The sequence below is a fragment of the Saccopteryx bilineata genome, chromosome 1, assembly GCF_036850765.1.
Source record: "Saccopteryx bilineata isolate mSacBil1 chromosome 1, mSacBil1_pri_phased_curated, whole genome shotgun sequence".
NCBI lineage: Eukaryota > Metazoa > Chordata > Mammalia > Chiroptera > Emballonuridae > Saccopteryx > Saccopteryx bilineata.
Genome location: NC_089490.1, coordinates 311,668,434 through 311,681,169, shown reverse-complemented (window position 1 = coordinate 311,681,169; position 12,736 = coordinate 311,668,434). Strand labels below are relative to the sequence as shown.

The 12,736-nt window shown below is 39.8% G+C and overlaps 1 protein-coding gene across 2 annotated transcripts in view; it reads left to right on the top strand.

Moving 5' to 3' along the window:
- The window catches only part of ATM (ATM serine/threonine kinase), a 161,117-nt gene that overhangs the window by 143,097 nt on the left and 5,284 nt on the right, over positions 1–12,736 (top strand). For both annotated transcript variants that reach the window (XM_066247402.1, XM_066247412.1), the window contains exons 57-61: positions 755–904; positions 4,155–4,320; positions 7,094–7,180; positions 9,578–9,692; positions 12,205–12,268. In XM_066247402.1, the coding sequence (XP_066103499.1) occupies positions 755–904; positions 4,155–4,320; positions 7,094–7,180; positions 9,578–9,692; positions 12,205–12,268 (582 nt within the window). The remainder of the gene's footprint in view (positions 1–754; positions 905–4,154; positions 4,321–7,093; positions 7,181–9,577; positions 9,693–12,204; positions 12,269–12,736) is intronic.

Genomic DNA, 12,736 nt, shown 5'->3' with positions numbered 1-12,736 from the left:
ATTAGCAAATGGTAAAGCTTTAGTAATGATGACAATGTGGTTTGTGGCATAAGCATAGACAGACTGAAAACACAGACTAAATAGCCCTAAAACAAATGTTTCTATATATATTTATAAGAAATCAGTGTATAACTGGGGCTTTTAAAAATGTTCCTGAATAAGCCTAAAAATGCTATTATCTCTGAGTATGATGGAATTATATGTTTCAAGTTCTTCACAAAGCACTGTTGTTGTTGATTTTTTTTTTTTTTTGACCTAGAGAGAGTCAAAGAGAGGGACAGACAGACAGGAAGGGAGAGAGATGAGAAGCATCAGTTCTTCGTTGTGGTACCTTAGTTGTTCATTGACTGCTTTCTAATATGTGCCTACATTCATAATTTTCCAAAGTGAAATTCTTCACATTTGTTTGCTATTGAAAGTAAAAGGAAAGCAGTGCTAATTCCTCTCCAAATGAAACAAACTAAGTACGGCTGTCACAGGTAGTGAAGGGAATCATTAACAGGATTGTCTTCTCAAGGGAATCCTGGAGACTAAGAGATGAGCAGGTTCTCAGAATTAGAAGCAGCAGACTAGAAAATCTTGTTCTTTGTGGTTTATATTTTTGGTTGCTTTCCTCCAAGAAAATTTGTCTCCTATGGCGAGAGAAATAGAATACAACTTGAAAAAAGCCTTCACACTGACTGATAGTTGCATGATTGTCACATGCTATTTAATGCCCTTCCATAATCAAAAGGTATTTAATCTGTAACTTCAGGTGGTTCCCCTTTCTCAGCGAAGTGGTATTCTTGAATGGTGCACAGGAACTGTCCCTATTGGTGAATTTCTTGTTAACAATGAGAATGGTGCTCATCGAAGATATAGGCCTAAGGATTTCAGTGCCTATCAATGCCAGTGTAAAATGATGGTAAGTGACATTCTAAATTTTAAGTTATTGCAAGGTTGTTTAATAACTTATGAAAGCTGATAGTTATCAAATGTTATAGAATACAAAAATGTTTTAATTTCAGTAGGTAATTGTTAATGATACCAAGTAAAAGAAAGTAAGCTTACCAGAATGAAAGGGTGTATGAGTAAAAAAGTATTTTTTTTTAACAGAGACAGAGTCAGAGAGAGGGATAGATAGGGACAGACAAACAGGAATGGAGAGAGATAAGAAGCATCAATCATCAGTTTCTCATTGTGGCACTTTAGTTGTTCATTGATTGCTTTCTCATATGTGCCTTGACCATGGGGCTATAGCAGACCGAGTAACCCCTTTGCTCAAGGCAGCAACCTTCGGTCCAAGCTGGTGAGCTTTTGCTCAAACCAGATGAGCCCGTGCTCAAGCTGGCGACCTTGGGGTCTCGAACCTGGGTCCTTGGCATCCCAGTCCGAAGCTCTATCCACTGCGCCGCCACCTGGTCAGGCTTGGATAGTTTTTAAACTGTGTAATGTCAGCCCTTGTCTGATGAGAAATTTAACATTTTTCAATATATGCTAATTTGCTTCCAGTTTAGGGTATGCTAATTCTTAACAAAACAAAACACAAAAAATGACAAAATAATTTTTATATGAAACTAATATAGCCCTGGCCGGTTGGCTCAGCGGTAGAGCGTCGGCCTAGCGTGCGGAGGACCCGGGTTCGATTCCCGGCCAGGGCACATAGGAGAAGCGCCCATTTGCTTCTCCACCCCTCCGCCGCGCTTTCCTCTCTGTCTCTCTCTTCCCCTCCCGCAGCCAAGGCTCCATTGGAGCAAAGATGGCCCGGGCGCTGGGCATGGCTCTGTGGCCTCTGCCTCAGGCGCGAGAGTGGCTCTGGTCGCAACATGGCGACGCCCAGGATGGGCAGAGCATCGCCCCCTGGGGGGCAGAGCACCGCCCCTGGTGGGCGTGCCGGGTGGATCCCGGTCGGGCGCATGCGGGAGTCTGTCTGACTGTCTCTCCCTGTTTCCAGCTTCAGAAAAATGAAAAAGAAAAAAAAAAAAAAAAAAGAAACTAATATAGAGAACTTCCTAGACACTTCCCTCATTACAGTGGCCATTTGGTGGGACATTCACTCAATCAGCAACATTTATTGAATGCTTTCTCTCTACTAGGTGAGATTTTACAAATCTGAAATTTCACAGATGCTATGACTAATCATTGTTGTACTTACTTCATTGAAAGATGAGAAGAAATTCAGAAAATTTTACTTGCCCAAGGTCAATGAGCTAATAAATGGTGGAGCAAGGATTTGAACCTTGTCTTTCCAACACCAGAATCCATTTACTTTTTCTTTTATTGTGCTTTCTGTTATATGTTTTTAAAAATGTGTGGTATATATATTTTTTAAAATGTGTGGTATAGGCATTGTGATGGCAGGCTATGTAGTTACAGAGGGTACAGGTAAGGCACAGAGGAGGAAGTAGGTAGTTCTCTGTGGGACAGGGATGAGTGGAGAGAATCAGGGACAGGAACGGCTTCATAGAGGAGATGGTATTTGAGCCGAGTTGCGTAATTGAGTTTTTTTCCCAATCAGAAGGAGATACAAGCAAAGACAAGGAGGTATGAACATGCAGTTAAATATGGCATGGGCTTAGTCTTTGAAGAGGAGCAGATAGGAGATTGGAGCAGTAGTTATTAGTCAAAAAATGGAGGATTGCTTTATGATATGCTAAGAAACTTTCACTTTATCCTGTAGGCCATAGAGAACCCTTGAGAAGAATATTAATTTCAGATTTACATTTTAGAAAAAGAACTTTGACATCACTATGGGTTATATTTTTGAAAAAGCCAATTAGGCACAAAGAAAGGGATCTGAACTAAGATTCATAACAGTAGGAATGGAGACTAGGGCATACATATGAGAAATGTTAAATAGGCAGAACTCATAGGATTTGGTTGCTGATAAGAAGTGGGATTGGTGAGCCCTGGCCAGTTAACTCAGTTGTTTAACATCATTCCAATACGCCAAGGTTGCAGGTCCAATCCCTGGTCAGGACACATATAAGAATCAACCAGTAAATGCATAATTAAGTGAAACAACAAAACAATGTTTCTCTCTTTTTCTCTCTCATATCAATATAAATTTAAAAGTGGGATTGGGCTGACCAGGCGGTGGCACAGTGGATAAAGCATCGGCCTTTGACGCTAAGGACCCAGATTTGAAACTCCAGGATCACCAACTTGGGCACAGGCTCACCAGCTTGAGTGCGAGGTTGCCAAGTTGAGCATGGGATCATAGACATGACACCATGATCGCTGGCTTAAGCCCAAGGTCACTGGCTTGAACAAGGGGTCACTGGCTTGGCTGGAGCCCCTCAGTCAAGGCACACATGAGAAACCAATCAGTTAGCAACTAAGGTGCCTCAACAATGAGTTGATACTTCTCATTTCTCTCCCTTCCTGCCTGTCCCTCTCTCTCTCTCTTTCCCTCTCTTTCTCTCAAAAAAAATTTTTTTAAAGTGGGATTGGTGCAAAAGAATAATCTGTGGCACCCAGTTTTCTAGCTGGGGTGATGAGGTGAATGTAAAGGCCATTTACTGCCTGTCACAAAAAATAGAGAGAGTGGCTGAGCTTTGCCAGAGCTGAGAAGGTAGATTAGTTTGGATTTGGAAGTGATCCAAGAGAAGATGTTGAGTGGGCAGTTGGAGAAGCACATCAAGCTGGAGCTTAATAAAGATGTCCTGCCGAAGACAGATTTAGAAGTCACAGCAGGTAGGTGAGAGTTGATCTCTTTGAACTAGACAAGCTTTGCTTCGGGAAAGTATTATGCTGTATAGTGAGAAGATATTAGAGGACAGATCTGAGATGTGTCAGCTGCTTTGCCATCCAGCATTGATTCTTCCATTCTTTCTACTTTCCTCTTCCACTGCTAGGCTACAAACTATCTGGAGTTACCTTTGTCATTTTTGTGTTTATTTCCACATAGATTATAGGATCATGCAAGTTAGAATTTACGTACAACAAAAACAGTCACTGTTGGTATACCTTCTTCCACTAATACTAACATGAAAACCCTACAGGGATTAGAACTTGTTATTACTTCCCTGACCAGAATGTTAGCTTCTTGTGAGTAGAGGTACCTGTTTTATCTTTTTATTGCCTATCATGCTGTTTTCCATAAACTCTTAGTAGACTTATTAATTAGTTGAACACAATTTGAGAAAATACTTTTATATTTGATCTATTTAAAGGAGGTGCAAAAGAAGTCTTACGAAGAGAAATATGAAACTTTCATGAATATTTGTCAGAATTTTCAACCAGTTTTCCGTTATTTCTGCATGGAAAAGTTTTTGGACCCAGCTGTTTGGTTTGAGAAACGATTGGCCTATACTCGCAGTGTGGCTACTTCTTCTATTGGTAATGTGATACATTTTAATAGATTCAGGACTTCCTACACTTTTAGTTGCAGGGGAGGGTGTTGTTGATGGTGGTTGTCAACCAAACTGTCTTTATCATTAGATCATTGAGTTTCTCATTTATCCAGATTTTTAGCATCAATTAGAATACAATTAGTATCTCTTCTTAGCTTTTGTAGGGGAGAATTCTCCTATCCCAAGGTAAGAAAATAAGACTGTTTTTTGTTTGTTTTTTGTTTTTATTAAGTGAGAGGCAGGGAGACAGAGAAATAGACTCCTTCATGTGCCCTGACCGGATCCACCTGCAAGCCCCCTACTGGGCGATGCTCTGCCCATCTGGGGCTGCTGCTCTGAACTATTTTAGCACCTGAGGAGAGGCCATGGAGCCATCCTCAGTGCCCATGGCCAACTTGCTCGAACCGTTTGAGCCAGGGCTGCAGGAGGAGAGAGAGAGAGAGAGAGAGAAGCAGGGAGGGGTGGAGGAGCAGATGGGCACTGCTTCTGTGTGGTCTGACCGGGAATTGAACCCAGGACTTCCACACACCAGGCTGACACTCTACCACTGAGCCAACTGACCAGGGCCAAGATTGGTTATTCTTTTTTTGTTTAAAAGTGAATATAGCTTATTTTCTCTTCCTGAATTCACTGTATTGTTTTCTGAGACTTTCTCTGGAAAATAATAAAACCCATAACTGCATTTACGTTATTTTCTTTAATTATTGTTCTTTTGCACAGAACCTCTATTATACCATAATATTATCACCCAGTGATTGATTCTTTGTTCTGTTTTTGGAATAGAAATAATGGTATGTATCTAAATATTCAGTGTACAGCATATATTTTTACTTTTTTTCATTTCTAATAGAGTAGAATAGCTAGATAGGGCAATTAAAAAATCTTAGAGTATGAGAACCAACAGGAACATCAGAGATTTTTTTTTTTTTTTTTTGTATTTTTCTGAAGCTGGAAACGGGGAGACAGACAGACTCCCGCATGCGCCCGACCGGGATCCACCCGGCACGCCCACCAGGGGTGACGCTCTGCCACGACCAGAGCCACTCCAGTGCCCGGGGCAGAGGCCAAGGAGCCATCCCCAGCGCCCGGGTCCCCGCTCCAATGGAGCCTTGGCTGCGGGAGGGGAAGAGAGAGACAGAGAGGAAGGCGCGGCGGAGGGGTGGAGAAGCACATGGGCACCTCTCCTATGTGCCCTGGCCAGGAATCAAACCCGTGTCTCCCACACACCAGGCCGACGCTCTACTGCTGAGCCAACTGGCCAGCGCCAGAGATCTTTTAATCTACTGGTTTTTAACTAAAAACCACTTTCTCTATCACTTAGGTACTATGCCCAAGAAAGCAGGGCATGTGAAAAAGTTGTCGGAAATTATTAAATCCTCCTCTTCTCTACATTAAGAATCCTTAATCTGATTCAGCTAATGTAGTTTATAAACAAGAAAGCAGTCTCAGGTACTGACAGAGCGAGGCAGGCACTCAGGCATCCCACTCGCTATTTGGTGTCTTTTCTGTAACACCACCTCATGTCTTTCATCAGGTTAAAAGCATTTTAAAGCATGTTATAGTCTGTCTTAAAAATAGAAATGCAGTTTGTTTCTGGTACATACCTGATGAAATGAATTAATGATTAATTTATGTTAAGTATAATCAAGCAGAAGGCATTGGCACTGAAGAGTGAAGAATTTACTCATAGGTTACTCCATACATATCTGAATGAGTACAATGTACTGCTTTGGCCCTGGTAAATAATGGTCTCAACTTTAACTACCCCAGTTTCAAAGTACTAGTATTTTAAAATATGTGCTTTATTAGTAAAGGAAAAACGCTTTAGCAAATCATCTAGGATTTGTAAAATGCAGTATAAATGAAAATAGATGGTGAGATTAGACTTAAATTCAAAATAGCCGGTTATGTACATGATTTTCTTTAAGTTAAAAAGCCTAAGTTTCTTAAAAATTATAGAGAGTCGCCTGACCAGGCGGTGGCGCAGTGGATAGAGCATCGGACTGGGATGCTGAGGACCCAGGTTCAAGACCCCGAGGTCACCAGCTTGAGCGCGGGCTCATCTGGTTTGAGCAAAAAGCTCACCAGCTTGGACCCAAGGTCTCTGGCTCAAGCAAGGGGTTACTTGGTCTGCTGAAGGCCTGCGGTCAAGGCACATATGAGAGAGCAATCAATGAACAACTAAGATGTCGCAATGCACAACGAAAAACTAATGATTGATGCTTCTCATCTCTCCGTTCCTGTCTATCTGTCCCTGTCTATCCCTCACTCTGACTCTCTCTCTGTCTCTGTAAAAAAATAAAAAAAATAATAAAAATTATAGAGAGTCAGTGTTAATAGTTGAAGTTATTGCTAAATATGTTATTAAAAATAGATGACATTGGCCTGACCTGTGGTGGTGCAGTGGATAAAGCGTCCCTCTGGAAGGTCACTGTTCTCTTCTTTCTCTAAAAGCAATAAATACAATGCCTCGCCTGACCTGTGGTGGCGCAGTGGATAAAGCGTTGACCTGGAAATGCTGAGGTCGCCGGTTTGAAATCCTGGGCTTGCCTGGTCAAGGCACATATAGGAGTTGATGCTTCCAGCTCCTCCCTACCTTCTCTCTCTTTGTCTCTCCTCTCTCTCTCTCTGTCTCTCCCTTTCCTCTCTAAAAAAATGAATAAATAAAAATAAATAATTTTTTTTAAAAATAATAAATAAGTACAATGCCTTAAAAATAATAGATGATTTCAGTAATTTCAAGTTGTCTTTTTTCTCAGTTGGTTACATACTTGGACTTGGTGATAGACATGTACAGAATATCTTGATAAATGAGCAATCAGCAGAACTTGTACATATAGATTTAGGTAAGTAATAAAAGATACGTATTTTTATTTTGTTTAATAAATATTTAGCCATAAAGAAATGTTTTTCTACCAGGATATTATAGGTATGAAGGAGATAGAGCAATAAAACATTTTCTAACAAAATGCATAATCAGCACAGGGATGCCAGTCTCCCCAGGATAATGCGTGAGACTTACTAGAAGACATGGCATTTAAGCCAGATCCTAAAGAGAGAAAGGAAGAATGGTCCAAGCAGAAGACAGCAGATGTGAAAGGAGGAAGAATGAAGATGTAGCACATTATAGGAATGGGGAGGCATTCAGTGTGGCTGGAGTAGAGCTTGCATGTAATTGAGTAGCTTGAAAGATAGTTCACTACTGGGCTGTAAAAAGGCTAAGAAGTTTCAACTTTAATCCATTAAACAATGGGAAGTAAATGAAGATATATTAAAGCAGGACGTGATGACATTTGATTATTGGAAAGAAATGTGGAAGTGTTATTGGCAGCAGGGAGACAAGTTAGTGGGTACTATAATAGTTTAAACAAGAGAGTGTAGAGATTTGGACATTTGTAAAGATGAGGACACTGGATTGGGGGGACATTTTTGTGGTAACCCGCACCACTGACAGATGTGGAAACACCGGGAGAGGGACTGACTCCAGGGCACCTGATGTTTCTAGGAAAGAGCACAGCAGGTTTTGTAAAAACAAGAAGGCAGTGAGTTTAGTTTTGCACGTTGTTTTGAGGGATTGATGGGATTCCCAGGGGGAATAGACAGTATAATATATAGGACAGGAAAGAAGTTGAGAGTGATGATGTGTAAAACTTTAGCAGAGATTTCATTTGAAGGCATTGACGTGGAGGATGTTCTCCTGTCACATCAGCCTTGATAACGAGGTCTAAGGATGGACTCGTAAGGAATGCCAGCACTGAAAAGGCGGAGTCAGAAAAAACCTTAGGAATAACCAACACGTCCTGGAAACTAGGAGGTGGGGATATCTTGGAAACTAAGGGAGGAAAAATTGTTATGAGGAAAGAAGTGCTTGGTTAGTATCTGCTATGGAAACGTCAAATAAGAAGAATGCTGAAAACAGGCCTTTGCATTTAACAGTTAATCTTAGAAGCCTAGGAAGTAACCTTTGGATAGAATGGAGTGAGGTTGTGAAAAGGCAAGGATTCACTGGAAGTTAAGATTAAGCATGTGGAATTGTTCTGCAAGAGGTTTGGAAGGGAAGGGAAGGGAAGACTGGGGGCGAAATTTGCCATGGAGGTGAGACAGAGACATACATTTGGTCCTTTTTTTGTTTTGAAGGGTTTTTGTTTGCTTTTTTAATATGCAAGAGGCATGAACACATTAAGATTCGGGAAAGAGACAAAGATAATTAAAGTAGCAAGGGAAATTATAAAGTAACGAGGGGGTAGAGCTGGCCTTACATTGGAGGCCTGTCAGCCTTTCCACTAAGAGAGGATGAAAGGATGAACCCTAAAAGGAAAGTCTAAGGGAGAAAGGAAAGAATCTGAGGGAAGTTATGATACTGTTATTTCTGGGGACTACAAAACATGGTTTACTTGCTAAAAATTGGAGAGATGGTTAATCAGTCTTAAAAGAACAATGAAATTCTAAAACTGGTACCATGGAAACGAGACCAAGAGTTATAGAAAGGGATAGGTAAAAAGAGATGCAAAGCATTGAAGGGTCACTGTCATAAAGTGATAATCCTAATTTTGAACTGGAGCTAATAGTTGTCATCCTAGGATTTCTTCCCGCAGTCCTGAACATCCCTGAAGTTTAAGTTTTAGTTTGAAATGGCAGGTGTGGGAGGCAAGGAGATTTGGGGTGCTAGTGATAGTAACCAGCATTGCAGTCTATATTCAGAGCTGAGTAGGGAAGGAAGAGAGGATAATAGACTAGAAATCTCACTGAGTTTGAAGACTTTGATAAAATAAGTGTGCAGAAGAAAGCGGGTTTTGATTAGAATGTAGCATTGAAGATTTCTAAGAAGGCGCAGCTTTAGGATATTAAATTCTACAATGTAATCCACCTGAGCAGTTTACTGAGAGTTAAAACTGAATTCCATTAGAAAAAGGCAAGGATTTTTATAGTTGATACATATATCCTCTGCATTTTAAATTCTACCTGTAACTACTTCATTTTTAAAATTAACCTTTTAATCTAAATTTCTTTAATTATGTCAAGAGGTAGTTAATGTTTTTTGTTTTTTATATTTTAAATGGACCTCCTAAACAGTGGTGGAGATGAGGAAGCCAGGCAGAGCAGAAAGAGAATAAATTCCTGTGTGTTGTAGTATGTGCTGAGGGATGTAGTGACAGAATTTGGTGCCTCTAGTGTTCATATGGCAGTTGGGAGGAAAGTCAATTAGCATGGAACCTCCTAACCTCACTGTATTTTTTACTTAGGAGTTGCTTTTGAACAAGGTAAAATCCTTCCTACTCCTGAAACGGTTCCTTTTAGACTCACCAGAGATATTGTGGATGGGATGGGCATTACTGGTGTTGAAGGTGTCTTCAGAAGGTAAGTGATGGTTTTTAGTGTCAAAATTATTTGGAGTATAGAATTAATTGCTAGAATTACATCCTAGTGCTTTGTCAGTACTAAGGAAAGACCCTGGGCGGAAATAGTAATAATTTCCCTTCTTTCAGGTTGCCTGGAGCCTCACCAGTTTATCATACATACTCTCCTTCCTAAACTGCCCTGGAGGCAGTCGCCTTTACCTTTAATTTAAGCCTGTGTTCTAGCGCAGTGGTCCCCAACCCCCGGGCTGTGAACCGGTACCGGTCCATGGACCATTTGGTACTGGTCCACAGAGAAAGAATAAATAACTTACATTATTTCCGTTTTATTTATATTTAAGTCCGAACGATGTTTTATTTTTTTAAAATGACCAGATTCCCTCTGTTACATCCGTCTAAAACTCACTCTTGACGCTTGTCTCGGTCACGTGATACATTTATTCATCCCACACTAAAGACTGGTCTGTGAAAATATTTTCTGACATTAAACCAGTCCGTGGTCCCAAAAAAGGTTGGGACCTCCTGTTGGGCATATAAATTGTCCCAAAGGAGCTTATGACCCAGTTCAGTGCCTGATCAAAAAAATGTGCAGTTGCCTGTAGTTTTCCCAGCAATGGGGCAGATTGTAGTCAAAGTAAACTAATAACGACCATAAAAATTAATGACTGAAAGAAATGTTACAGTTTTGTATTATTCTTATAGTCACATATATATTTTTATTGGAGTACAGTTGACATACCATATTTTATTAGTTTCAGGTGTACAACGTAAGGATTCCACATTTATGTCCTTTACTATGTGATAAATCTAGTAGCCATAGGTCACCATGCAAAATTACTACCATATTATTGACCATATTCCCTTTGCTGTTATTGCATCCCTGTGCTGCTTATTTATGTGGCAACTGAAAGTTTGTATCTCTTACTCCTTTTTGCCTTTTCGTCCCTCTTTGTACCTCTCCCCTCTGGCAGTCATCAGTCTGTTCTCTGTGTCTGAGTCTGTTTGATTTATTGTGCTGATTTTGTTTTTTATATTCCACACGTAAGTGAAATCTTAGGGTATTTTTCTTTCTTTGTCTGACTTATTTCACTAGTATAAAACCCTCTCGGTCTAACAGCTTTTGTCACTGTTGCTGGGGGAGACTCAGGACTGCTGTCAGTTCACTGCCTATTTCCTTCTAGTTTTGTGATTTTAGGTCTTACATTTAAGTCTTTTAATCCATTCTGAGTTTATTTTTATATATGGTATGACAGTGATCCAGATATATTTTATTTGCATTGTTCCAAATTGTAAGATTTCATTCTTTTAATCGCTGAGTAATATTCCTCTGTGTGTGTGCACATGCGCGTGAAACATCTTTATCCATTCATCTGTTGATGGGCACCAAGGTTACTTCCATATATTGGCTATTATAAATGCTGCACTGAACATAGGGGCATATATCTTTTTGAATTAGTGTTTTCATTTTATTTAGATAACTACTCAGAAGTACAATTGCTGAGTTGTATGGTAGTTTCATTTTTAAGTTTTTGAGGCACCTCCACGTTTTTTATAGTCACTGCACCAATTTACAATCCCACCAGTAGTGCATGAAGGTTCCTTTTTCTTGACCCCCTTGCTAATGCTTGTTTGTTGACTTTTTGATAATAGCCATTCTGACAGGTGTGAGGTGGTATCTCATTGTGGTTTTGATTTTCATTTTCCTGATTAGTGATGTTGAACATCTTTTCATGTTTGTTGGCCATCTGTATAGGGTAGGGCAAAAGTGGCTTTATTGTTGTCTGAGAAACACAGTTTATTGTTAAGTTATTATTAATTGTATTATTTTTCATATGAACAATTAATAAACCTGTATGTCTTATTTGGAGAAATGTCGATTCAGGTCCTCTGCCCATTTTTAAATTGGATTATTTGTTTTGAATGGTTTATGTATTTTGAATATTATCAAATATATAATTAGTTGGTTGTCCTTTTTTTGTTGATGATTTCCCATGCTGTGTAAAAGCTCTTTAGTTCAATATTGCTTTTGTTGCTGTTCCCTTGAAAGACCTATCCAAAAATAAATATTGCTAAATAAGATCCATGTCAAAGAGTTTACTGCCTATGTTTTCTTCTATGAGTTTTATGGTTTTTAAGTCTTACATTTAAGTCTTGAATCCATTTTGAATTTATTTTTGTGTATGGTATGAGAAAGTTGTCTAGTTTTATCTTTTTGCATGTGTCTGTCTAGCTTTTCCAATACTATTTATTGAAGAGGCTATCTTTTCCCCATTGTGTATTCTTGCCTCTTTTGTCATGGATTAATTGATCTTATATAAGTATGGCTTTATTTCTGGGTTCTCTAGTCTGTTCCATTTAGACATACATTTATATTCATTTTAGAAACATTTACTGAAAACTCACTCCGCCAAGTACTATGTTCTTTGATATATTAATTTGGAAATTATTAATAGATAGATAGATGTCAAAAACATTGGTGTGTAACAAAATCTGCATTTATAATGTGTTTGTAGATGCTGTGAGAAAACCATGGAGGTTATGAGAAATTCTCAGGAAACCCTGTTAACCATTGTAGAGGTAAAGTATATTATAAGGAAATCTTTATTTCTCTATCTGATAGACTGTATCTGTTAGTAAATAACTGATTTGAGGATTGTGCTTCATTCTAACGTGGTAGAATGATGTCAGGTAGCAGGAGGGGAGGGGTTGCATTCATTGGTCAATAGTGGTTTAGAATGCCTCCAGTTCCCTCAAATTTCTTACAGTGGTATAGCATAATAAGTAATCTCTAGTCTTTTTTCTTTTTTTTTTTTTTCTTTTTTCATTTTTCTGAAGCTGGAAACAGGGAGAGACAGTCAGACAGACTCCCGCATGCGCCCGACCGGGATCCACCCGGCACGCCCACCAGGGGCGACGCTCTGCCCACCAGGGGGCGATGCTCTGCCCATCCTGGGCGTCGCCATGTTGCGACCAGAGCCACTGTAGCGCCTGGGGCAGAGGCCACAGAGCCATCCCCAGCACCCGGGCCATCTTTGCTCCAATGGA